Source organism: Bipolaris zeicola (assembly GCF_000523435.1).
Source record: "Bipolaris zeicola 26-R-13 unplaced genomic scaffold scaffold_304, whole genome shotgun sequence".
Classification (NCBI taxonomy): domain Eukaryota; kingdom Fungi; phylum Ascomycota; class Dothideomycetes; order Pleosporales; family Pleosporaceae; genus Bipolaris; species Bipolaris zeicola.
The window spans coordinates 1-25,217 of NW_006912353.1; the positions used below are offsets into that span (position 1 = coordinate 1).

The window sequence follows — 25,217 nt, forward strand, 5'->3', positions numbered from 1 at the left end:
AAAAAAAAAAAGGAAAATAATTCAACATTCACCACCTTCTTCCTTGCTCTCTCTTCCTTCTACAATACCATCTTCTACGTTCGTCTAACAACAAACCCATCTCACAACCTAACCCCCCCCCCTCCTTCGATCCCCCCCCCAAACCCGCGATCCCGCAACCAGCCCAAACCCGTTATCCCCACATCATCCACGTAATAAGCCCCCCTTTCCTGAAACACGTCCGTCCCACATTGCCCCGTTACACCGTGTTCCCTTCCTTCCCCCTCCTTCCCGCCGCTATGCCTCATGTTTTTCTTTCGCTTGTCGGCCCCGTTATTGCCCACCCCGCCCGCCCCTGATGTCACTACAGAACACGAGTGGTACATACCGAGCCAAGGCATGGGTGTAGGGGGGGGAAAGGGGATACCGAGCCGGTGAGTTTACTTACTTACCAGGGCGCAGGGGAGGGGGGAGGGTGGTCCGCGGGAACAAAGGGGGGTGGGTACGATGTGAGGATACGGGATGGATTGCGAGAAAGGAAAGTGCGGAATGAGTGCGCGTGTGTACCTTACTTGCGAGTTGAAGCGAAAGGGAAGGGTGGAGAGGTTGGTAAGTTGTGAGTAAGGGAGGATATACGTGTGATGTCACTATGATATCTCTCTATTCTGATACTTGGAAGTAGGTATTTTGCTTGCAAGTGAAAAGGACCAAAAGTTTCACCTTGTGAAATTTCATATTATCTTGCATTTTCAGTTTTCTCGTAAACTTTTGTGTTGCAAATTTGATCAAAGTGTATGTTTTTTTTTGTCCGAGTGTACTACGCATGCGCGACTTTTCTTTTGTGTTTAAAATGAAGGGATGACGTAGAAAGGGTATAAGTGCTTGCTATTAAGATAAAAAAAAGGTTTAAGATTACAAAGTAGTAGATCCTACGCATTACTAGGGGGTCCCATTATGGTAATTTTATATCTCCCACAAACGAGGGAGGGGGGAAACGTAGATTTCCTTGTCTTAATAAACCGGCGTATAGATATGGGCGGATGGGACGAGACGACATTTGCTTTCTTACTCGCCTCTTTTACTTGGACATTCATCTCCCGCGACACGTATGTGTCGGGTTGGTGGTAAGTTGTGGTCATGACAAAGTTGGAGTCGGAGATTAGATCGTGCGATTCGATTCGGAGATGAAAAAATGGTTGGAGTCTTGGAGGTTCTGGAACTTGGAGCTTATGGGATCGGGTTGTGGGTACCATGTGGAAGTGGGGACGTTGAGGAATCATCGACATTGCACGTTTGTGGAAATGGGATATTGGACGATCAGGCTACTGGTGCTTCAGATGTTCGTATCGGTTCGGTCTTGCTTTTTTATTCCTTTATCTTTTTTTCTGGGCCTGGCCGTTGCACTAATACAAGTGTGAGACTTGCACTGCCTGTCTTGGACTTACAGGTGTTACCGTTTTGATGCTAGGGCCGGCCTAAGAGATACCAAGAGCGCAGTGTAGACTGCGATTACTAGCATGTTGCCTGCTGACGTGCTCCGACCAGAACTGTTTCTACTTGTGTTGTCCAAGAAGAGAACAAGTGAGGCTACTTTCCCACTAGTGGACATGGCGGTTTGAGAGAAAAGAGAATTGGGTAGCCAAGCATGTCGCAATGAAAGGCGTACTTAGCAAGCACAATGCAAGGTATACTCGGGGCGTCAAAGGGCCGACCAGAGCTCGTGTTCCATATTGGGACGTGGAGATCTACACAGGATAGCCGCACCAGGTAGCGTGTCGCGAGCTAGGCATTGGGGCTTTGGCAGTTTCAGGATTTCTCAACACTGCCGATGGTGTCGTTCCTTGGTGGTTCGGGTTCGGTAAGTAAGTAGGTGAGGCCAGGTCTCGGTGGATTTATGTAACAAAGTTGCGGCGCCTATTCGCTCTTTCTTGTTTCGTTGACGGCTGCCAGACGTCAACCTAGACTGTTGGGCCAGCGGGTGCAGGCGGAACCGTTTGCCAACCTTGTCCGGACATGTGTCGATGTGAAAGTCCTTGCGTCGTCGTCGTCGTCGTTGTCGTCACCGATGTTGTTGCTGTCGGTGTCGGTCGGAGTATCCTCGTAGATACGTACTTACTTGGTACATGTCGGCAGCGGCCATCCGGTTGCGACGACCAAGTATCACAAATGTAACAAAAGTGTCCCGGCAAGGCAGTCGGTTAGCAAATACGAAGATCAATCTGGCGCGGGTGTATACGTATACGCGGCGCCTAGTACAAGTCACACAAGTGTCCAGACGTAGTGTGATGATGAGCTGAGCACAGGAGATGTCGTCGTCGCGTGGGTCGGGAGAAGCGACCAAGTAGGCAATTGGTGGTGCATAGCGAAGGTCCAATTTCCCCCTTCCTTCCCTTTGCGCCCTTGTTCCACTCCACATCCTACTTACTGTCCCAACACCACCCGCCACACACACACATACACGCACACATATTCCACTGCGGCACCTGCATAATTGCACGGGATAATGCACTCCCACACGACCAGTGGCAAAAAGAAAGAAAAATAACTCGCACATCACCAGCCATGTGCGCGCGTGCCCCTCGTTCTTCTCCACATTGTTTTTCCGTTGCCACGTTGGGCGACGATTAATATATTCGAGGCTGCACTACCCCTGCTCGACGGCTCATATGGATAATTTAACTGCCCACCCCCCCATTCAAGGCCGCGCGCATTTGCCTCGGGCGAGCAAAAAGGCTCTCTTTTTGCGAGGCTAACGGCAAGGGCGCTGCCCTGGACGTCTTAATCCTCTGCGCTGACTTGTCAATCTGCCTAAACGAAGTGTATTTTGTCCTCTAGTGCTACAACAATCACCGCGCTATGTCCCTTAGCGCTCGCCTGAGTGCTTTTGCCGTCTGTACTAATGGGTTTCGCTTACTTTTGTACTTTACATAAAAATCCGGGGAACATATGCTTTTGCGGAAGTGACTGCGGCTTCAGGCAGTCCGTTAGAGTTCACTGACGGTAACCAGGGTAAATCGCAATAAAGTGATTTGCATCCTGTTTGATCCGGCATGGAGTATTGGCTGACGGCCAGCTGCTCAGGGTGTATTGGAATGCCTGGATCGTTGTATCCACTCGACCAACCAGCTGGCGTCCCAGCAAGCCACTTCACCGTTTACCACAGATACTGCCCCACTAGTTCTCGTCCGATATGACTCCAGGATCTGCATACAAGGCATATATTCATGCTTACACTTAGAGAGGCATGACTGAACATGGAGGAGTTTGAGTGGTCAAGAACAAAGTGATCATCATTCTCACCAGAGTACTGAACGCTCCAAAGGCTTAATGTGGTCCATAAATCGGCACCCACTATATGAAAAAAAGAAGCTTTCCAAACACCAATATGCAGATCAATCGTAATAGCGTACATGTCATCTTTTTTACACACACCCTTTCCATTGGTGGCCAGATGATACTAGACTGAGAGAAAAAACCGGGGAAAGCCACACTTATGCACCAGCACATCACCGGCGACTCCGAGTCCTGAGCGAGTGCGGTCTGGACACGGAGGGTGGGCGTGTTAATGCGGGTATTTTATCGGGTAGGGTATCCATGCATGAAATGGGCTTGCCCTTTCTTTGTCATCTGACGATGCCATTCAGTCTCGGCTTCGAGAGTGCAAAAGGAGGGCAAGCGAAATGAACAGAGTGACGGATCGTGAGCGGGCCGCAGGAACGTGACGCGCAGGGAGCATCACCGATGCTATACCGATATTAGGATTAGCATCGTAGCGGCAACGAGAGCCATAGTGCGAGGCAGGCTAGGGCTGAGACTGTGGGCTGCGGAAGTCGTCTGGCCCGAAGCAAGCCTTTTGTCGTCGTTGCGCACACAGTTGCTCTTGGCCGTAATCTCGGCTGGGCACACGACACGCTTGAAATTGGCGCTGTGCAATGTTAGTGCTAGGTGCATGGTGTGTAGCCGGCAGTGGAAATCAAATACCTGGGGAACGACGCGTCCTGGAGCCAATCAAAACGCCACCGGCATCCCGCTCTCAGGGCCTCAGGTAGGTTTGCACAGTCGTTGCTCGAACTGACGCCCTCCATCTTCTGGCCAAAGACGGACTGGTCGACGCCATACTGCTTGGCGCATCCGTCGACCGATGTTGTGTTGCCACCAGGTACCTGGTAAAGACTCAGCTCTGCACTGCACTATCGAGCACGGTTCTGAAAAAAAAACATGACTTACTGCAAGGGTGAAGCGGTTTGCTGTTGTAATGTCGTATGCCGTGTTTGAGGCCTGGATAATCATGCTCTTTCCGATCAGTGGGTCACTGGTGAAGTCCAGCTGGTAGCATGCGCAACACCAAGCGTCCTCGATGCCGCCGTGCGTGAGGGAAGGCATGATGTAGACACCGGCAAAGCCATAGGACATTGTGTCGTTGATAGCCCATGGCTGCTGGTCGGCACACTGGAAGGCATCACCACCGTTACAGCCAGTGCCAGCGGCAGGGTTGGTGGGCTTGTTGTCTGCTGTACACGACTCTACGGGGCTGCTGAAATCGGCCTTGCCATTCCACCCGCACGATGGTTTGCAGCAGTCCCAGTACCGCGTAGTCACGGCTTCGCCCGAGTAGTTGAGATTGGCGGCATGAGAAAGAAGGGCAAAGAGGTGGAGGGAGACGAGAGTGTTTCGGACATGTCGCGCCATGATTTGTGGATGTGTAGTTGTGAATGTGTGGAAGAGGTAGTAGATGTAGATGGGAGGTCGAGGTGATGATGATGATGTCGAAGTCGTCAACAGGTCAGTGGCATGGTTCTTGGGCTGGAGAATTGCGCCGTGTTGGTGGCCGGGCGTGTATATGTATTTGAAGGATCTTGGTAACAGCGACAAAGAGGGGTCCTGTTTTAGTCTGGCCGCAAGGAGAAATTAAGCTGCTTTTGATATCCCAGGCCGACAAGATGAACCATCCTGCTGTGCACCTGGCAGGGATCGGCGGAGCTTGGATACTGAAACGGGACCCGGGGCAATGGCATTTGAGAGGCCCAGCAAGCCGTTGCCACTGCGTGCACCACGTTGTCTTTCGTCCCATGCCATGCACATGCACACGCGACGGGCTGCCATTTGTCGCATCGCCACCTTCTTAATCATCCTCACCCCTGGTCGTCTGCCTCGTGGTATTGGGATGACTACTCTACTCTGGTATTGGCACTCTTCTTCCCCACACTTACCACCGACCATATATCGCCCCCCCGCAATTCGGCAATCGCGGACTCTATGATTCACATGCACTCAATTCACTCTGCTGGTACTGCTACTCTAAATTGCCGTAACCTCCCCAATGACGACGCCCGTCAATAGCCAGAGCATGCTACGCTGCCATTGCCACATGCCACACCACACCACACGGCTGCCATTGCCGAACCAACGCCTAATCCTCTGGTCAGACGTCTCACGTTCCGCCCTCGCTCGGGGGGCCCATTATCGGTTACACTCGCCCCGCTACTCTAAACGTATTGCTCCGTCCGCCGGCAAGCGTTCACACCGCCGCCTGCAAACACGAACCATGAAGATTACCAGATGCCCGTAAGCCCCACGACAAAGTGGCGCGTGCCCTTCCTTCAAGGCTCTCATGGACCCTGTGCACGGAACATCCACGCGTCTGGCCCTCTGCCATGTCCGTCTGTGCCGCGTCACTTCCGACCGAGCGACTACTGAAAAATATGCCCGATTGGCCGAATAGCCAATATCGCGTCCAGACCAACACCAGCCCAAGTAGCAAAATCGCCAAGGGGGCTTTTACCCTCAGCAATAGGCATCGGAGCCTGTGTTGGGTTGGCGTGGTCGGATGGATAATTTCAACTTCACAACGAGGGGTACATGCTATAACACCCTCTGGTATATGTCCAGGACCAAGGCACATCACAAAAATGTTCCAATGCAGCCAAACCAAACGAATGCAACAACACGTATGCGTGCTAGTATACTACCCTTATTACTAGGTAGTAGCATACAAACACTCCAGGCCAGACCTCATGTCGAGCTTTCCCGGTATGTGTGCATACATCACACTCTACCCGGCACTTGCTGCGACTGCCCAATGGCCTCTACGCAGCCATCCTTGCACTTGTCGTACTCGCCTTGAAACTATGTTTCTGAAACCGCTGTCATTGAATCAGACTCATATGCGCCCAGGAATACAAGAAATGGACAATGCTCACATACATGCCAGGGATGGTGCTGATAATATCCAAACTATCAACCTGGCAGAATCGTCTCCGAAAACCTGGACCTGTTAGCCACATATTGGCATCATCCAAGTAGTGACCCACGCTCTTCTCTACTCACTATGCATACTTACATGTCTTGTCTTTGCTTGGTCCGATATTCTTGGTCGTCTCACCAATGTATTGACTTTGAATCTATTGTTGGAAGTAGGGCACGTTCTCCAGTTGAGTATGCCCATGTAGGTCTCGTCGTGAGCCCCGGGGCATGAATACGGTTGACTATTGACTACACTACAGAGAAAGAGCCGTGTACATCCGATTGAACTGTACACCAAGTTCTGAAAAAATATAGGGGATGAAAATCTACGCCAACATACGCTGCTTATCGCTTAAGGAAATAGAGTCATCTTGACATAGAAAGTAACAAGTCCATAAGGAAACAATACACACTTGACACCACGAATTCATCAGATCGTCTTACATATTACCATATCACAAAGGCCGCTTAGGATCCTTTTTGGCTCCAGCTTATCCTTTTTCAAGTTCTCTCTATCTCTGCTCCCCCTTTTCGTCGTCAGATTCAAGCAGACTTTCTTCCTGCCACAAACGATGCAACCATGTACGGCACTCCAGCTGCCATACCAGCACCTGATCCACCTAGCACCGCTCCACCAACGGGCATTTTTATCATTCCTCTCCGTGCAGCAATCAAAGCAGCAACTGCACCTCCGCTTGCACAACCCAGCGTAACCCAGTCCGTCTGTACTTCACCATTGTTTTCCAAAATCCTCCACGATCTATCTTTCCATTCAATCTCTTCGAGTCCTCTCATGCGGCCCCACGTCATCACCGCACCCGCTACTGTTCCCAACACAAGTCCACGGCCCGCTGTCTTCAGCGTACGCGCGAGTATGACGTTGTAGTCGATTGGCGCCTTGTTGTAGCGTGCTCCAATGATAGAGGCTGGGAAGCGCGCAAGCGAGAAAAAAGAAAAGGACATGGCTGAAGCGCGCATAACGTGAAGGTACAAGATACTGCGCGCATACGGTTGATCCTCGGCATAGACCGGATGTGGGAAGAGAGAGGTCATTTTGTTTTATTCGCGTCTCTTGCTGATTGCTTGGGTTGTGGCCTACTGGCGTAGTTTTGGGTATGGGTGAGCTTTTTGCTTTTCCAACTTCAGATCGGATGTTCCTAGCTCTTCAATGGGGTATGCTCATGAAATCTGAGTAATTATAAAGCAATCTTTTGACACAGCAACTGACGTATTAATACAAGAAGTGGGACAGTCGGCCTTTTGCTACAAACTTTTGTAGTGAGCTTCACAGCTTTACAGCACAAGTTGAACTTGAAGTCGGCGATAACAAACCTCCGCCAGCGGAAGCCTTCGGCCGTAAGCCCGATGTGCTTTTGCAATTCGCAAAGATATTTCGCCCGACGTTGTTGGACTAGCTTCCTTCCAGATGATATCGACCAATGGCGCGCGATGGGACTTCATGTTCTCGCATCCCGTGGGCTGCGCCTTCTTCAGGCGCCCAGGTGAGATTTGATCAGATTCCCGGCCCGGATCCCTTACCGTCCGTATGCCCATGTGGGTGGGTGTGGTGTATGTTCTTGCACTTTCATCTGCAATAGGATTCCACGTTTGTCGCTGTTAAAGAACAAATCCTTACACACCTGCCCAGTGCGGTAAGAGGTGCTGGCAAGGCCTGTAGGCAACAGGTTCCAAGGACGACACGAAGGATCGAGTGATCGCCATGATCTTCAACACTACAAGCAATACCAAGGGTAACCCCCAGGGGATCCTATGAATTTGCGATACCCAGCAATGACCATACGTCCATCTCTATGACATATGCAAAGGGTTATACATGAGATCTGTCCAACAACTGTGTAGAAGCCAACCAGCAGCAGTCGACGTGTGCCAGGATGGCCACGCAACATCACCCGTGGCAAACAAAAAACAAGGCCTTTATGAGAGTTGCAAGGGCTAAGCCTGGGGGGCTGTAAAGTGCGAGATTTCTTGAAAACACGCTGCGTCTGGTGTTGCAAAGCCCCATGACGTCACCCATCTACCACCACATAAATGCACTAGATCCAGTGGACGGCATACAACACCGACACTCCTATCTACTAAGTCTGCAACAGCCCCCAAAACTCTATTGTTACCACAAAGCATCCCGAGCCCTAGAATCGGAAAAGAACACAAATTACTACCCTGTCAAGACGCGATCCAGATAAACAAGATGCCCATCGGACAAAATGAAAGTGGTGTTACTTCTGGTGTGAAGTTTGTAACCTCTACCGTTGGAAACACTGTTGGTGGTGTTACAAACACTCTGGGTGGCGTAGTCGGAGCCCTTGGAAGAGGCGTTGGTGAGACGGTAAGTAGTATATTCACGACTGCGCGCATGGCATATACGCCACAAGAAGGCTGATTTTGAAATCTTCCAACGTCCAGGTTGAGGGCGCCACAGGCAGTGCTGGCCGGCCCGTTGCCCGGGGCCTCGCCGATGTGGCTACGAGCATTGAAAAGGGCGCAAACGATGTTGCAGGAGGCGTGAAACGTGCTGGCGAAGGAAAATAGATTGATCGGGCTTCTGAACAATGCGGGGGGCAAAGCGAAGGGCTGGAGAATGGAACCCCACCCAAGTGGACCGTAACACTAGATTGATTATTCTCATCTTTTTTTGGTTGGCATAAATTGAAACTAATATTCGATACTTCAAATGGTCGATAGTGTGTGGCTATTGGTACGGCGCAGTCATCGCGCGTTCAACCTAGAGGTGTTGGTGTGACACCGGCGCGATATGCTAACGTGCAAACATACTAACTGCAGTCAGTTCCATGAATACTCAGTATACTCAGCCCAAAAGCCTACTCTGGACTGATACCATGCACCATGGCTTGCTATGCTGTCGTCTGGAATCCCTGCAAAGTCTACTTGAGACATTGCGGTGATGCGATTCACTTAGTCTCTGAAAATGACTGCGCGCATTCAAGGTTCAACAGGTGATCACAGAGTGTAGGCAGCACCTTAAGTACTTCACAGCTTATGAGAGAAATAACCAAAATGCACTGGACGGCACTTTTTACCGCCTGGCGGGGTGCGGAAAGCTAGTAGTAGAATACGAGGCCCTGCAGTAACTATTAAGTGAGACATTAGCTGGTGCGTCGCTAGAGCACTCTACGGACCAACCCAGGGTCCATCGAGAGGCTGGCAGCCTCGGCCAAAAAAAAGCCTCACAATAAGGGATTGCTATTCCAGTTGAAGATCTTCACAGTTGTTGGAACGTGTCCTGTACATCTGCATGTTTGTGAAAGGGAGGAGGGGCAAATGGTCTCAGATGCGCATCTACTGCTGTTATCCATCTGAAGCCTCAGTGACACTGACTCTTGCGAAGGTTGCAATGGGACCGGATACCAAGGTTGAATTATCTAAGTGGGTGCAGTCGCCTAGTGCTGCGTGTGTTGAGAGGGATAAAAGCTCTCTCCTACTAGTAAAGTAAGAAGGAAAATACCGTATGACGTCAAGTTTACCATTTGGGCGTGTGCGTCCACCAACCATTGTCAGCAACGGTAATGTTTGCGTAGCTACACCCAGCCACGCCGCGTAGAAGTGTTTGCAAAACACATAGTAACACGTGGTTTTTTCTGTGGTGTCGTTGTTCAAAAATTTGACTAATCTCAACTCAACACTCCCAACGAGAGGCGTTCTAGAGGTCAAGACATGCAAGTAGTAAGCTTGTTCATCGGCCTTCCGCAAGCAGCGTCCTATTGATATGCAAGCCAATATACTACACAGCAGCCTCCACATCCCCACTTTCCCAGCCCGTCTCAAGCGTTCCCAGGCAACGGCACGACAAGTGAGAGGCTGGAGACAAGACTCGTATGATCAACGCCAGCCACACTCACTGCACAAGCGTTGCGCTAGTCGGCGTAAGCGTCATGCTCGATTGGGCACAGATCTTTGGCCACGCCCGGGTATCCGAGGGCCCTCGAGACCAATCCAAACAGCCCGGATCAATGTGAATCTTTTCCTTCCAATAGTTGAACTGAGCGAGCTAATACCTCTTGCATTTTCACACTGCAACCCCCTCCTCCTTCCCTGCAAAGCTGGCTGGTATGGGCGACGAAAACAAACCTTTAGGTAGCGGGGGGTTGGAGAAATAACAACGCCAGACCACATGCGAACTGCAAAGGACGCCGTATCGCACGCATAACTGGCCCCCTCCCCTCCCCGGGAAAAGATGCGAGGGATAGAAACCATCTGGCAAGAGAAGTCTGGTTCACCATCTGACCCAAGCAGTTTGTCAACCGCGGAGTGCACCCAGCCCTTTTTGTGTGGCTCAAGCTTGAACAAAAAAACGGTTGTTGACGGCATCCAAGTAAGGCTGTCAAGGATTGAACTGAGGGGCCGGGTGAATGCAAGCCATCCCTCCTCACTCTTCAGCCATCTTCTTTTCCTCTGCATCAGAAGCGTCGACGCTAAGCAGACGCGTGGAAAGCGAGCAATTGGCCGCGGCTGCTCTAATGCGGGAGAGACTGTTGATCATGTCATACCGGATCAGACATGGTCGATGATGATGTGTGCATTTGGGATTTGATCAGAGAAAAAAAACGGGCTATAAAACTGCTTTGTTGCTCGCTGTCTTTCTCTTTTTTTTTGTCCTTTTCAAATCATCTCCGCACACACACCTTCGTTCTCACGACTTACCCACATCACAGTGACTGATACCTCGTTCAATCAGTCTACTTCTTCTATCGTTATCTTCACTCTCGCTATTAATCGCAGTGTTTGATACTAGTAGTAGTATCTGCACTTTGCTTTTGAACAAAAATGAAGTCTTTTATCTTTGCTGGCTTTGTGGCTGCGGTCGCTGCTCTCCCCCAGGCCGCTTCTGGTTCAGAGTGTGCGGCCTCGGTTGATGGAGCATTCACCATTACCACTGCCAAGGCCCCTGGGGCGGACAAGAAGCGTGCTCTCGCTCGCCGCCAGCTTGATGGTATCCTCACAATGACCCTCAAGGACGGTGCATTGAAGGACCAAGCTGGTCGTGATGGATACATTGCTTCCAACTACCAGTACGTCTCGACAAACATCCTACTCATTTACTCCTCGACACCAGCTAACAAAACCCACAGATTCCAGTTCGACGGCCCTGTCCAAGCTGGCGCCCTCGACGTCGACGGCTTTGGCCTCTGCAGCAACAACTCGCTGTCCCTCAAGGGCTCCACGCTCTTCTACCAGTGCCTGTCTGGCGAATTCTACAACCTCTACAGCCAATCCATCGGCGAACAGTGCCTCCCCATCAACATCGTGGCCGTCATGGTCACCGACAGCGACGGCGAAAGCGACACTAAACCCCCCGGCGTCACCCAAATCTCCGATGGCCAGCCCCAAGCCTCTGAGCCTGCAGTAACCCAAATCTCAGACGGCCAACCCCAAGCTTCCGCCCCAGGCTCTCTTCCACCCCATCCACCCCCCGTCACCCAAATCTCCGACGGCCAACCCCAAGCCTCCGCCCCAGGCTCTCTCCCCCCATCCCCCATCGTCACTCCCGAGTCCAAGCCCAAGCCCAAGCCCACTCCCCCCATCGTAACCCAAATCTCAGACGGCCAGCCCCAAATCACTTCTCCCCCCGGAAACCACAGCGTTACGCATACTTCGCCTCCTCTCCCCGATTACACCGGTGCTGCGGCTGTGTCGTCGGTGGCGGGGCTGGGTGCGCTGTTTGGTGGGGTTTTTGCGGTGTTTTTGGCTTTGTAAAACCGAGAAATATCAAATGATGGGAATGACGTTAGGTTGATGGACATGGAGATGTGTGGGGTGGGTTAATGGCTTTATGAAGCGCGGAGAGAATGGTGGTGGGTTTCGAGGGTGATTTTCTTTTTGGTTAGATAACGACACTCCTTTATGAGATTATGTATTTATGAGTATGAGGATAATAAAAAAGGTAATTGGTATAAGGGGGTGGTTTGACTGGGAAGGGAGGGAAAAAAACGTAGATGGTAATGACATGTAGATGAATGAAGCATTCTTTTTGTTAGGACAGGATTGAGGTGTAGTATGATATGCAGGAGCGCTGAGGTATTGGAATGTGACGGTGGAGATGGTATGACGAGACTTGTTCAATCTTGATATCCTCCTTCCATCACTAGCTACGTGCCGAATGCTATCTCCCAACCCCATTTCCGTCCCCCAACTTATCGAGTTGCTGTACGAAGTGTAGCCAAGGCAGTGAATTACATACACTATCCCCCCCCCATGGCTTTCTTTCGCAACATGGAGGCGGGGATAGGAAAATTAAAAACGCTAGATATTCGGGATCACAGTGTTAGAGTTACGGTGCAGTGATAGTAAGTCAGTGATCTGTTAGATATTGAATATGAAGCCAAGTTACGCATAGAGATGTGTCTTGGATCCTGATACCAGCGAAATAAAGCTTCGAGCAGCCTCGAATAATAGCGGTGTTTGGATGGTAGATGTGTGTATTAATGTGCTTATTTCCATGTGTGAAAAATATTCATTTTTCATCATCTATCCTGCTAAGCGTCATTGATTTAAAAACCGGCAGGTCTATGTCTGGATACAAGCGTGATTTCGATGTTGAAGTATCCATGTTTGCGTTGGGAATAATCCTTCATTTACTCAACTGCGTGTACCACATTTGATCTATGGCTCTAATTGCTTTTTCATGTGTTTAGCTTGAATTTTTTGGATAAGGGTAAGGTGAAAGTACCAGTTTGGAGCAGACTGTTTCTTGATATTTTTGACATGGATCAAAGTGCCAATTTCAGAATCACTGTAGACAGTTCATGTGGAATGGAGTGGTTAGTGAAAGGCATATAAGTTGGAATAGTTCCATCATATCACTTGTGTCATTAGCACGATGCAGGAAAATGCACGTGTACAAGCCCCAATACATGTGATCAGAATCTAGATTGCATTTCCACTCTCTGGAACTATTCACAAATACGTAGGTAATACAACCCAGATCGGGTACACTTGGACTACAGGGAAAGAAGATGTTTAGAGGACGGACAGATCGCCAAACTTCTCCTGCGGGGTTGTTAGTATTCATGCATAGATCAGGGCAATTGCTCCAAAAACGTGCCTTATAGCCAGGAACGGCCCAGCGACCCTTGGAGACGAGCTGCTCGGTGCGCTTGTCAATCTCGGGCTGGGCAGCGGCAACCTCGTCCTGCGATATTCGTCAGCACACACATAGTCCACCCCACTCATCCATAGCCGAGTCCACATACAACAGTGAGATCAGAGAATGGCCTGGCCTCCTCGATGTTCTTGAGGGTCTTTTGGAGATCGCTCAACTCCTTGTCGACGACGGACTTGGTCTGCTCTGCGCTCTGGACGGCCTGGGCCTCGAAAGCCTCAATGGCCTTGATCTGCCTTCCTACATCGTACGTCTGGGGCTTGAATGCCTTGAACTGCTTCTCGATGTCGTCGACGACGGCCTGGTTCTTGAGGATGCTGCGGTAGTAGGCGAAGTCAACAGTCTGCGACTGCTCCGAGAGGACGGCGATCTTGCGGCGCGCATCGTCGTTGCGCTTCTTGAAGGCTTGGAGGGAAGCGGCGGTTTGACCCTTGAGACCAAGCTGCGTAGCAAGCTTGGTCCAGTCGAGCTTGAGGGCTGCGCTGCGCTGTAGGAGGGGGACAAGTTAGTTTTCTTGATATTCACTTCGGGGCTGCCATTGCGGGCGGGGCTTCGCTGGCGGCGCAGCAATTGGGCTGGAAACAGCTTCGACAGGGTTCTGGGAGGGAATCTGACGTACTCCGACGGCCATTGTGATGGATTTAGACGGGAATGCGGTGGTTTCTGTTTCGTGAGGGTGCAAGTCCAAGTTCTTCGCGAGAGCTCGGAACAGAGCCGCCAAGAAACCGGCGCCCGGACCACCGCTCACTTCCGCCCTCCATGGTGGCCATCTTCCCCAAGTTTACTTCTCCCATCCACACCCGACGCCACCCTGCTGCACTTTCCACTCATAGTCTCCGCTTAAGTCTATATTGCAATCATGTGGATTATTGATTGGTGAGTGGCTATGCTGTCACTTCATTTACCCCTGCTGACCTTGCGCCAGGTGTAAGTTTACCATTTGTCTCTCCCGTTACGGATGAAGCCCGACGAAAGCCATGTCTACATATGCGGCATCAACGGCGAAGACATAGCGCTATAGATATACGATGAGCCTGTTCTATTTGCACTCTTCCCTTGAGAACCTCCAAAGTTCCCATAACATGGCTACGTCGGCCTTGTCACATGCGCATCGATACCTTACCCCCCACATACGACACATACGCCTTTCTATACACAATTCGATCACCGAGGACCCGAATGAATAGACGCTGACATGGCATGATAGTTTGGGATGTTCTGTCCTCGCTTGGACTTATGAACAAGGTAGGCATGAGCGCTGTGGACACGATCATCAGACTGAGGCTAACATATGTACAGCATGCTAAGCTCCTCTTCCTCGGACTGTACGCATTCCCACACACATTCAAATCCAGACGCCCATAGCTAACTCTGATGTAGTGACAATGCTGGAAAGACCACGTATGGCAACCGAACTGGGCGCGCGCGATTCGACTAACGCATCTAGGCTGCTGCATATGCTCAAGAACGACAGGGTTGCTGTTCTGTACGTGAACCACGGTCCTTCTCTCGTCGCTAGCTAACATCCCTCTAGCCAGCCAACCCTGCACCCCACCTCCGAGGAGCTCTCGATAGGAAACGTCAAGTTCACAACCTTTGACCTTGGAGGCCACGCGCAAGCCCGACGATTGTGGCGTGACTACTGTACGCCTACCAGATTCTACAATCCTTGCACACCGCATTGACTCGTCTTTAGTCCCCGAAGTCTCCGGCATCGTCTTCCTCGTCGATGCCAAGGACCATGAGCGTCTTACCGAGTCGAAAGCCGAGCTCGACGCTCTCCTCGCCATGGAGGAGCTCAAGAACACTCCTTTTGTCATTCTTGGTAACAAGATTGACCACCCCGACGCCGTCTCCGAGGACCAGCTCCGCTCTGTGCTCGGTCTATATCAGACAACCGGCAAGGGCAAGGTGCCTCTCGAGGGTATCCGACCCGTTGAAGTCTTCATGTGCAGTGTCGTCATGAGGCAGGGATACGGCGAGGGCATCCGATGGTTGAGCCAATATGTCTAGGCACACTAATACGACAAGAATGAGGGCTGCCAGGGGATGGAGGAGAAGAGTGTACGAGGCATGTGGCATATTTGCCCTTGCTATGGGGGTTGACTGAATACGGACATGAAAGCATGATGGTCACACGCGTGTTAGATTTAATCTTCCGGGCGTTGGCGTTAGCTCTTGAAATAATATTACATTTTGCACACCACTTTGTGCGGCATACTTTAAATGGCTCGATGCTGCATCGTCAATCTGCTCAGGCTGGCGCTCATTGAAATATAGGAAAAGAAATGCGCTTGTGCAAGCGCCCAAAACGCCACCCAATGCTCATGTTTACCAGTCCGCCAGGTCCTATCCATTGTCCATCTCATCCTTCTTGTCCTTGTCCTCTGCCCGATTTAGTCGTCGTACTCTGCATCCCTCACTCCACAGAAATCACTTCCAAAGCAGCTATCCACCGCATACCACATTCGCCAGTACAAACTCGCCCCATTTGCATCAAAGCTACCATCCTCTTTCCTCGGCACCTGATCGCCAATAATGCCCTGACCAGACCCAAACACCCATCCAATCATCGGCAGTGAGCCCACCGTCTGCTGCCAGCGCGGTTTCGCGGGGAGAAACGCCTTTTCCTGCGGCAGAAAGATAGCGGGCTTGACGTTTGCGCCTTTAAGACGCAGTGTCGCACGTTGGGAGCGGGGGTTCAGCGCGGTAGTTATACTGCGTGCGGGAATGGTATTTGGATCGAGGACTCGGTGTTCTTCTTTTTCGGGTTCCACAGGCATGTCATCGAGGTGCGAGGGGAAGGAGCCGGCTGTGCTGCGCATGAAGGCCGGGATGTCGTTTGGACTGCGGTATCCGTTTGGTGCTAGTAATCCTGTGGGTTGCGAGGCGGTTGCTGTGGCGGACGAGGCGGTGGCAGAGGATTGCGATGTGCTGATGCCGCGGGGGCCAATGGTACCTGAGGAGATGGTGTTTGGAGAGGTGACTTGCGAATAATTTCCTGGTTCTGCTCGGATGGGGCGGTCGCCGCCTTGAGGGCCGGTTCCTCTGTACATTTCGGCGTAGACGGTGTAGCCCTGGATGTTTTTGGGGCTGTAGTGGCATGCGCGCTCTGCTGCTTCGGCGCTGTCGAATGTCACTTTGATCCAATGGTCGCCACCGACGAATTCATTTATTTTTCTCAGAGATGCCTTGCTTAGCGACCGGTAATGCGACGCCCGTTGCGAAGTAAACGTGTATCCGAACTTTGGGTTGTAGGGCTCACGGTCGTATTCTTCGTAAATGAGACCGTTGGAGACCTTTTCGTAGTGTGATATCGCTGCCCATTGTGCATCGCTGCCGTAGCCATAGAGTATTACTTCCTTTGGTTCTTGTATGAAGGCCGAGTTTGTTGATGGACCGGCGGCAAAGGAATTGTTAAGTCCATTGCTCGCGTCTATCAAGTTGGGTACTGAGCCGGATGGGGGAAGCGCGGCAATGGGACGCGATGATACTGAGCGCCTCTTGTCCTCTTCTGCCTTGTACCGACCAAATATGTCATCGATTGCGCGTTGGTTGAGTAGTTTCGCTTCGTCGGCCGCTTGGTTGGCGCCCAAGGGCGTTTTTGCTCGTGAAGTTCCGCGTTTCCGTGCTTTTCCAAAGGGACCTTTCTCTTCGGGAAGACGACGTTGGTTTTGGTCTGAGCTGTTGAGGTCTGGTGTCAGCCGCGTGCGCTTAATTACAGCATCTTCCCGTTCCAGGTCTTCCATATGCGAACATAGCGAGGAAAAGTAGACTGATATGTCTAGGCTTCTTCAATGACGCGCTTTCCAGTATCAAACGATCCACACTGGACAAAGACAGCGAAAGAAAGACTTACTCCGCAAACTCATACGCCCAGGGCAGCTTCCTCCCTGTCGAATCAAACGCGCGCTCCGAATCTGGTACAGCGTGGACCTGCATTTTTTTCCGACTCTTTTCCCTAAATCTTCTACTTCTCTTCCGATCGAGGGCGCTGCGAGTGCGCGTATCGTCGCTAGGCTGTGTTGAACGTCTTTTGTTTGCGCGACAGGAAGAACAGCGGAAACACGATCCACGCTAGCCAGGAACAACGCCGCGGCAAAGCCACACCGGTGCACGCACCAGGTGAGGCGCACCACCTATAGTCTTAATCGCAGCGGACCTTTCCCGATCCATCTACTACATGCATGCCGATATGCTGGTGCCTACTGGTGACGCGGCACCTACAAAAAGACCAATGGATCTTACACCCATCATCGTACGCGGCAAGAAACGAAAGCATTTACCCGCAGCACTTATACAGGCATCCTCCGCACCTACTTCTACAACTACTTCTCAACCAAAACGGCCAAAGAAACCAAAAACAAAAAGCAAAGTTAAAGTTGCAACGCCCGCCATGCCAACACTCGAAGGCCTTCCCGTCGAATTGCTGGAAATGATATTCCTACACAGCATGAACATTGCCCTCCCGCAATGCTCTCCTTCTCTAGGCAAAAAACTATCCTCACGCGCAATCACCATGGAGTTTACAATGCGCTCTTTCTACCACACAGTCGATCACCGCACCAACTATCGGGACCGGAGAGTGACCAGCGACCCAGCACTGCAATCGGATATTCTATCCTGCCGCTTCTTCACCTATGAGTTCTTCCTAGCCTACGTGCAGCGCGCGCACGAGGCCATGGTCAAATTGCGCGGGAAAGCGTGGGCAGCCACTGGCGTTACTATACCTGATGTATCATACTTTGACGGACTGTTGCCGTACATGTTTACCAAGATCCCGTATTTGGGGTTTGCACGTGGTTTCAGTATTCCTGAGAAATTGCTGCATGGGCCGTGGACAGAGGACAAGGCGTCGTTGCTGTATGTCCTAGTGAGTTTGAACGGTGAGATTGATTGGGAGGGTAGTATGGCCGGTGAGGTGGCAAAAGCGGGTATTCGAGAAGCTGTTAGAGAGGGCAATGAGCATGCAGTTGCGGCTCTGGCGGTGCTTTTGGGCGTGCCAAAGGGTATTACCACGGAGATGTTGCAGTATGCGGTTATAGACTGCGACTGTGACTTGAATACTCTTCGACATCTGTTGTTCAATGCGCAGATCCTTGCAACAGAGGCATCAGCTACCCTCGACTTCTACAATCCCGCTCTTTGGGCATGGGCAGACATCAACGGTCACAAAGGGGAAGTGCTCAAAGACATGCTCAAGAAAGCAGACGCGTTCGATTTGGAATTCTACTTCGAGGACAATGCCGACTGGAGGAAAATCGTAGCGTTTCCATATAGTGGAAGCAAGTTTGACGCAAGAACAGTATTCCATCCTGTAGTGAGAGAGCTGTTGATGAATCTCTACCGCAACTATGGGAGAAAGATCACACGGAGGAGAGGAGGAACACCTGAGCAGAGGATGGTTGAGGGAAACGTGATTGATGGATAAGCTAGTTACTATACTTCTAGCTAACTGATGAGTATGAATGACCCATCCAAGGTCAATCTTGCGCCTACCTTTGTAATCTACTATTGGCACATGTACATAGCGAAGACATCCCGCGATGGGAAATATCTCTAGTCTACAGTGAACATGTCACGTTACTCCATACTATTTGATATGGGACCGTTGACAGTATCGGTAGATGCTATTCCACGAATGGGATCCAAGACCCAAGCTTCGCATTTGATAAATCTGCAAGCTTGTTAGCTATTTGCACCAAGACAAAGCCATATCAAGCAAAAGCGTGATTGAAATCTTCCTCAGTGATCTTGGTGATAAAGTAGTAATCATCGTAATCATCTACTATCTATTGCATGTTGTAATCATTGGAAGGGGGGCGCATGATGATGCAAGTAAAGCTGGACTGACCTTGATGAAATATACTGGTGGCTTCAGAGTAAGTGAGCAAACCTCTTATGCTACATCACAATGCAAAACCAAGTCGTAGACCCATGAGCTATGAGTGGGAATGTGCTTAAAATCTTTTCACAGTTAGCAAAGGTCCTCCATAGAGCATCGACATGATAAGCTGGGTGTGTGAAGCAAACTCAGAATATGTAAGAAATTGAATATCATAAACCCGCCGCCGTTAAGAGACCCCGGCGAGGGTCTCCGACGACGGGCTCAATCGCAAATTATGTCATCCTTGGAGGGCGAGGAAAATTGCGGAGGATGGAGACGTACCAGTGGAGCTATCGAGCTAAGCTGCAGCTGCAGCCAGTTTGCAGAGGAATGAGTAGATGTGTCCGTAGCCGGGAAGGCGCATCAACCCTCATCCGTCAGAAGCGCTCTGTCTATGCGCATAGCACAGATGCAGCGAGTGCATCGCAGAAGACTGCAGGCGGGCGTTGATGTTGCTGGTGTTTGTGAGGCCAAGATGTAAAGAAATAAGTTGCGGTCGCGGTTGCGTTTTTCTGCTAGCGCCAAGCCGGGCTTCGCTTGTGCACGGCCCCGGCACCGCACTTGGATTTTCGATCGCATTGTCTCTACATTCCGAACAGAACATCACACAACGACCTAATTTCCGACCAGTACGCCTCTCGACGCTGCACCATACTCGCTTCATTGTCTAACATTCATTCGCAGCACAACCGACGAAATGGGTGACGCCGAAATCACAACGAGTGCCTGGAGGCTGGTCGAGGTCGGCCGTGTGGTCCTCTTCAACGAGGGCCAGTACGAGGGTCGCCTGGCTGCCATTGTCGAGATCATTGACCACAAGCGTGTACGGAAACCCGCGGACTCGGTTGCTATTCAGCCGCTCACAGAAGCATAGGTTCTCGTCGATGGTCCTTCCGAGAAGGCCCCCGTTCCCCGCCAGGAGATCGCCCTTGCCAAACTCTCCCTCACACCCATCGTCATCCCCAAGCTTCCCCGCGCCAGCGGTGTTGGTCACGTTGCAAAGAAGTGGGAAGAGCACAAGGTCCAGCAAAAGTTCGACGAGAGCGCATGGGCAAAGAAGCGTGCGGCCATGCAGAAGAGGCGGGGACTGAACGACTTTGAGCGCTTCAAGGTCATGAAGATGAGGAAGCAGGTACGTTGCGTCTGGCGTTGCCCCCTGTGACCGGTCGTAATTTGGATTGTGTCCTGGGGAATTTGCGCAGTCTGGAAATGGCATAGCTAACAGACACACACAGGCCCGCTTCGAGGTCCAGAAGACCTTTGCCAAGATCCGCGCCAGCGCAAAGGCATAGGTATTCTAGATGCTGTCGGGAGACAGGCGTTGTGGAGGTCGCTGCATGCAGGTGACGGAGAGGCATGATGTGCATTTTTCATGAGCATTCCGAAGGCGACCCTCAAAGGCATTCAAAAATTCAAGACCTGGCTTCGGGTGAATAAGTCCAATGTTTGGCATGGTGCAATTCGGTATGGGAAACGTTTACTCGGCTCTCGCATGCATTCTACATGTAGCAAGAGAGTCCAATCCACAATTTCATGAACACACAACAAAAGACTGCAACTAGAATTGCCAATTTGATACCCTCTTTGAACTGGCTTGTTTCTGTGAAATAGTGACTATGCGAGGATAATGTGATTGCTGTAGTAGCCGTAGCAGCGGTTGTAGTAGGCAATCGTCATATGCGAACTTTTGGGGGAGGAGCTGCCCGCGCTAAACCGCCCACAAATCATTTTTGGGGGAAGCTGCGACCACCACCCGGCGGACCTCGATATTGCAGCACCAGTACCATCACCACGTCTCGTCACCCACACACCGACAAAATGGCCAACCCACGCATCGAAGAAATCCCCGACGAGCCCGAGAAGAAGAACGCTCAGATCGAGGAGGATGAGTCCAGCGACGAGTCCGAGGCTGAGGAGGGTGAGGTCAACGTGCCTGCGGGCTCCTCCGTCGCCGTCCACTCTCGCAACGAGAAGAAGGCTCGCAAGGCCATTGCCAAGCTCGGTCTGAAGCACATCGAAGGCATCACCCGTGTCACCCTGCGCCGACCGAAGAACGTGAGTGCCCGCGAGCCAATTGGTGTTGATGGTGGAAGCCCGCAGTCAAACAACAGAGATGCGGGCAGAGCCGCTGTGATGGAATTGGAGCTAACAACTAGCCAGATCCTCTTCGTCATCAACCAGCCTGACGTCTACAAGTCTCCCTCGAGCAACACCTGGATGTTAGTCTACTGCCCCTCAATTGCCGTCCCACCTACTGACCCCGCACCAGCATCTTCGGTGAGGCCAAGATTGAGGACTTGAACTCCCAGGCCCAGGCTTCCGCCGCCCAGCAGCTCGCTCAAGCCGAGGCTCAGTCCCACGACCACGCTGGCCACGACCACGACCACGACCACGGCAAGGGCAAGGCTGTCGAGGACAAGAAGGAGGAGGAAGAGGAGGAGGATGACGACGAGGAGATCGACGACTCTGGCCTCGAGGGCAAGGACATCGAGCTCGTCATGCAGCAAGCCAGCGTCTCCCGAAAGAAGGCCGTCAAGGCTCTCAAGGAGAACGATAACGACATCGTAAACTCCATCATGGCGCTGAGCATATAGAGTGCCTTAGTCTAGGCGTTAGGTACGAGAGGTGGATGATGACTTCCAAGGCATTGCAGAGTCGAAAGACTGCCTGCCCACTGATGTAAAAGAATCAATCAACATGAATCTTTACGAGTCAATGCGTCTTCCTATTTTGCATCAACAAGAGGGATAGAAATAGTTGAGCTGACAATTTTAGATATCTGGAAGTGCGAGGAAAGTAACTCACTTGAGCCATGCTCTGATTCTGAAACAAGTGTGAGCGCGAATGAAGATGGTGATGGGCATCACTGATTCTTCACAAAATAAGGCGACCCAAAAATGCTCCAGCTGAAGAGGATGCAAATCCTTGTTCTAGGCTTGAGTAGCATAGGGTATCCAGATCCTCTGTTGGACAGGGGCGGAGGTGTGGCCAGCCATCATTCATGGCCAATGTGCGCTTTGAGCGGTTTGACGTCGTTGTCAAGCCTGCAGTCTCTCAGCTGCAGACGACTACGTGACCAAACATTCCCATTCTAGTATCTTTGGAATCCCTTCCTGGAAATGTCTCCTTCCGAACCTAGCACTGGCTGACCATGTCATGGGCCCGTCGATGATGTGAGCCATAAGAAGCATATCCTCTAGTAGGCGATCATTGAAAGCTTGGTACCATATGTCCAATCAACTTCTGGGTATGACCCAGACAAGGCTGTTGGTATTGCATCATCCCGTTGTATTTTGTGGGCGTACTGACTCGCCAGTGTGGAGGCTCTTTCTCACGTTAGACTGCTGACGCACCCACTTTCAGCCTCGTAGACATTTCCCCTTGGCAAGGATGACATTGTTTTGGGTCGCGATCGCAATTGTGGCTAGTAAACTGCAAGGTCGATGGTACAGTTTCGTCTTGAGCAGAGAAAATTTCCCATCATGGAGCGCACCGTTATGCCTTACTGATCAGCGTATTCACGAGACTTCAGAAACATATCGCATGGCCATGTGAGCAGCTTCAAAATGACCGGCGATTGATGGGGAGCAGCAGTGAAGTTGGAGTTAGAGTCGCTGAGCCACACGCTAGATTACTAGCCACTGTGCGGCAGTCCCGAAGCCTCCCCAAACTTGATTCCTTGCACCGTCAGCTTCGCCATCAGCCTCAGCCTCAAACCCAAACTCCAGGTTTATTTACTGATCGTGACATCAGGCCTCCCAGATATACGTCGGAAACCCAGACTTCCGGGCGTGTATCGCACTCTCCGATTCACCTGCGCCAGGCTCACTAACACAACTGCAAACTGGTACCTTCAGCTGGTCATTCTGCTGCGAACTCGTACAATGAAACTTGGCCGATAGGTGCTTGTCTCTGATCCCTCCAGCCAGGATTATTTTTGACTCGAGGAATACCAAACTATGGCCAATAAGGCTCCATTTTGCACACAAATGTCGGACAATATCGAATATACAACGAATGAGCACTTAGCACATAAGCTTAGCATCTGATTCATGAGTGCCAAAAGTATGGGACCATCATGACGGCGCGTGAGCTTGGATCTGCCGGCCCGCCAGGTCCATGATCGACTCATCCTTGCCCATAGTCTGACGATAGCATCTCTGTTCGACGCCGGAAAAGGCTGTTGGTGCCAATCAACAAACCTATCAACTCACCAGGAGCATGGCCGTTCCCATAGATCTCATTGCATGGATGTTTGTAGGCGATGAAGCTGACCACTTTTGTCTTAAGAAGATTAGCATCTTACTGAATACCTCCATACTTACCTTGCCTAGCTGGTTCCATCATCCTGGGCTGTGGGGTTTGGGAACATTTTGTGGCTTCATGACCATGTGGCTTGGTTAAACAGAACGCTCCTTTGCTCTTGGTTGTGGAGGCTTTCCGAATCTATCTTGTTCCAGCTGAACTTACACACAGCAAGATACCAGCCTTGGGCGTCATCAAATGGAAGGTAGAAGGTTGGGTACAGCTTTATATAATGACTTCATTTTCCTATTCCACATGCCTCACTCAAAACAGGAACAACAGTATCCCAGAACTCGACATATATATTCCTTAAGAAATTTGTGTCGCTCATCGAATACCATCTTCAGAGAACTTGTATGCGAGATCGGCTCAGATACTTAACCGATACCGAACTTCAGGAATTCAACAGCCCACCAGCTCGTATATACTACGTGCCAAAGTCTTTCACAATGTCTTCAACTCAAAGAATCACGATTGTACGCTATCATTCTCCCCAATCATCATTCCCGCCCTGCTCCGTAACATCACTATTCTCATACATCTAACATCACCCAGGCAGAGAAAGAAAAATACATTCAGGCCTTGCGAGCCCACCGAGTAAACTCCGTAGTTGAACTCCGCCGCATCGAAAAAGCATTCGCAGTCCTCGGTACCTCCGACTGTAGCGAAGCCATGACATCAGCATGTAAGTCAGGAAGTTCCCCAATTTTCCCAAACGCATCATAAAATTAACGTCAAATTTCTCTCAATTCTTAGGGTCCTACTACGTCGACTCCCACAGCCTCCTAACCGAACTCCGTGGCTTGACTCGCAACTATCCATTTAGGTAACTCGCCAAACATGCATTTCGAAAAAAAAATTGATTAACAACGAAAAAAAAAAGTTCAAACTGCCTCGACGAAGCCAAACGCCGCGTCTACACCGACCCAGCCAGTAACCGCTCCTGGAACCTATGCTGGCTCGTTCTCAGTAAAATACAAGCCGAGTGCGTCCCTTCTCTCTCCCCTTACCACCTTACCCTTCCCCTCCTCTCTCTTCTCTTTCACCTCCCTCCCCCCCCATTCCCTTCATTTCTCAAGGCCCGTAAACTCAGCAAACGACTACTTTGCTAACTGGGGAAAAAAGCCAACTCATCCCATACTACGCGCGCTACCAGGCTTCGCAGCCAGCCATGTGGGGTGGACACGCACCGACGGCAGAGCAGGTTACGCAGCTGACGGAGGCGTTTGTGAATGAGTGGAATTGGGCGGTTGCGCAGATGTTGAGGCATTGGGTGCAGCCACCTGCGAGATGAATGGGGGTGTTTGAGGAGACGGGAGGGTGGGCGTGATGATGGGTGGGGGTTGGGGAATTGGTGTTGTAGGCGTTTTTTTCTTTGCTTTTTTTGAGTGGGGAGGATGAGAGTGTTGGAGTTTTCTTGGTTGTTTTCTGGGTATAGAAGGTGTTGGAGTTTTGTTCCTCATGGTCCTTTTGTTTTGCGGGAAAATAATGGGTATTATGTTTCTTTTTTTCCCTTCTAAGTCTTGAATTGAACTGGCTCCTTTTCCCTTTCTACGATGTATTATTGCGTCTGTGTTGGAATCAATTAGGACTCGACTTTGAGTCCTACTGATCCGCGACACTGATTGGTCGACACGAGCACTGGCAAAGGCGTCGTCACCGCCT

At 50.9% G+C, this 25,217-nt stretch overlaps 12 protein-coding genes across 12 annotated transcripts; 6 read left to right on the forward strand and 6 right to left on the reverse strand.

The window, feature by feature from the left end:
- Positions 1-419: 419 nt before the first annotated feature.
- On the reverse strand, positions 420-590 carry COCCADRAFT_109982 (uncharacterized protein; the record flags this gene model as incomplete). The annotated part of the gene is made up of 1 exon (XM_007719380.1): positions 420-590. A coding segment is annotated over one exon (171 nt), but the record flags the coding sequence as incomplete, so codon positions are not given.
- A 3,133-nt stretch (positions 591-3,723) lies between these two features.
- On the reverse strand, positions 3,724-4,668 carry COCCADRAFT_109978 (glycoside hydrolase family 45 protein; the record flags this gene model as incomplete). The annotated part of the gene is made up of 3 exons (XM_007719381.1): positions 3,724-3,904; positions 3,961-4,142; positions 4,207-4,668. 3 exons carry the CDS (start codon positions 4,666-4,668, stop codon positions 3,724-3,726), a joined length of 825 nt encoding a protein of 274 aa, XP_007717571.1.
- Positions 4,669-6,765: 2,097 nt separating this feature from the next.
- On the reverse strand, positions 6,766-7,275 carry COCCADRAFT_109979 (uncharacterized protein; the record flags this gene model as incomplete). Its single annotated transcript, XM_007719382.1, has 1 exon — positions 6,766-7,275. One exon carries the CDS (start codon positions 7,273-7,275, stop codon positions 6,766-6,768), a length of 510 nt encoding a protein of 169 aa, XP_007717572.1.
- A 1,156-nt stretch (positions 7,276-8,431) lies between these two features.
- Positions 8,432-8,772, forward strand: COCCADRAFT_109989 (uncharacterized protein; the record flags this gene model as incomplete). Its single annotated transcript, XM_007719383.1, has 2 exons — positions 8,432-8,569; positions 8,647-8,772. The coding sequence occupies 2 exons, from the start codon at positions 8,432-8,434 to the stop codon at positions 8,770-8,772; spliced, it is 264 nt and encodes an 87-aa protein (XP_007717573.1).
- A 2,253-nt stretch (positions 8,773-11,025) lies between these two features.
- COCCADRAFT_41310 (uncharacterized protein) lies at positions 11,026-11,955 on the forward strand (the record flags this gene model as incomplete). The annotated part of the gene is made up of 2 exons (XM_007719384.1): positions 11,026-11,270; positions 11,331-11,955. The coding sequence occupies 2 exons, from the start codon at positions 11,026-11,028 to the stop codon at positions 11,953-11,955; spliced, it is 870 nt and encodes a 289-aa protein (XP_007717574.1).
- A 161-nt stretch (positions 11,956-12,116) lies between these two features.
- COCCADRAFT_109984 (uncharacterized protein) lies at positions 12,117-12,305 on the reverse strand (the record flags this gene model as incomplete). Its single annotated transcript, XM_007719385.1, has 1 exon — positions 12,117-12,305. A coding segment is annotated over one exon (189 nt), but the record flags the coding sequence as incomplete, so codon positions are not given.
- A 556-nt stretch (positions 12,306-12,861) lies between these two features.
- On the reverse strand, positions 12,862-13,991 carry COCCADRAFT_41311 (uncharacterized protein; the record flags this gene model as incomplete). The annotated part of the gene is made up of 5 exons (XM_007719386.1): positions 12,862-12,991; positions 13,113-13,248; positions 13,300-13,390; positions 13,452-13,847; positions 13,980-13,991. 5 exons carry the CDS (start codon positions 13,989-13,991, stop codon positions 12,862-12,864), a joined length of 765 nt encoding a protein of 254 aa, XP_007717576.1.
- Positions 13,992-14,560: 569 nt separating this feature from the next.
- Positions 14,561-15,373, forward strand: COCCADRAFT_109977 (uncharacterized protein; the record flags this gene model as incomplete). The annotated part of the gene is made up of 6 exons (XM_007719387.1): positions 14,561-14,605; positions 14,660-14,685; positions 14,741-14,761; positions 14,808-14,846; positions 14,895-15,004; positions 15,057-15,373. 6 exons carry the CDS (start codon positions 14,561-14,563, stop codon positions 15,371-15,373), a joined length of 558 nt encoding a protein of 185 aa, XP_007717577.1.
- A 383-nt stretch (positions 15,374-15,756) lies between these two features.
- Positions 15,757-17,109, reverse strand: COCCADRAFT_9452 (uncharacterized protein; the record flags this gene model as incomplete). The annotated part of the gene is made up of 1 exon (XM_007719388.1): positions 15,757-17,109. The coding sequence occupies one exon, from the start codon at positions 17,107-17,109 to the stop codon at positions 15,757-15,759; it is 1,353 nt and encodes a 450-aa protein (XP_007717578.1).
- Positions 17,110-17,597: 488 nt separating this feature from the next.
- Positions 17,598-20,539, forward strand: COCCADRAFT_41315 (uncharacterized protein; the record flags this gene model as incomplete). Its single annotated transcript, XM_007719389.1, has 5 exons — positions 17,598-18,776; positions 19,242-19,246; positions 19,932-20,070; positions 20,122-20,379; positions 20,483-20,539. The coding sequence occupies 5 exons, from the start codon at positions 17,598-17,600 to the stop codon at positions 20,537-20,539; spliced, it is 1,638 nt and encodes a 545-aa protein (XP_007717579.1).
- A 526-nt stretch (positions 20,540-21,065) lies between these two features.
- COCCADRAFT_109974 (uncharacterized protein) lies at positions 21,066-21,841 on the forward strand (the record flags this gene model as incomplete). Its single annotated transcript, XM_007719390.1, has 3 exons — positions 21,066-21,302; positions 21,408-21,466; positions 21,517-21,841. 3 exons carry the CDS (start codon positions 21,066-21,068, stop codon positions 21,839-21,841), a joined length of 621 nt encoding a protein of 206 aa, XP_007717580.1.
- Positions 21,842-24,001: 2,160 nt separating this feature from the next.
- On the forward strand, positions 24,002-24,846 carry COCCADRAFT_30558 (uncharacterized protein; the record flags this gene model as incomplete). The annotated part of the gene is made up of 5 exons (XM_007719391.1): positions 24,002-24,028; positions 24,108-24,237; positions 24,309-24,378; positions 24,436-24,537; positions 24,678-24,846. 5 exons carry the CDS (start codon positions 24,002-24,004, stop codon positions 24,844-24,846), a joined length of 498 nt encoding a protein of 165 aa, XP_007717581.1.
- Positions 24,847-25,217: the final 371 nt, after the last annotated feature.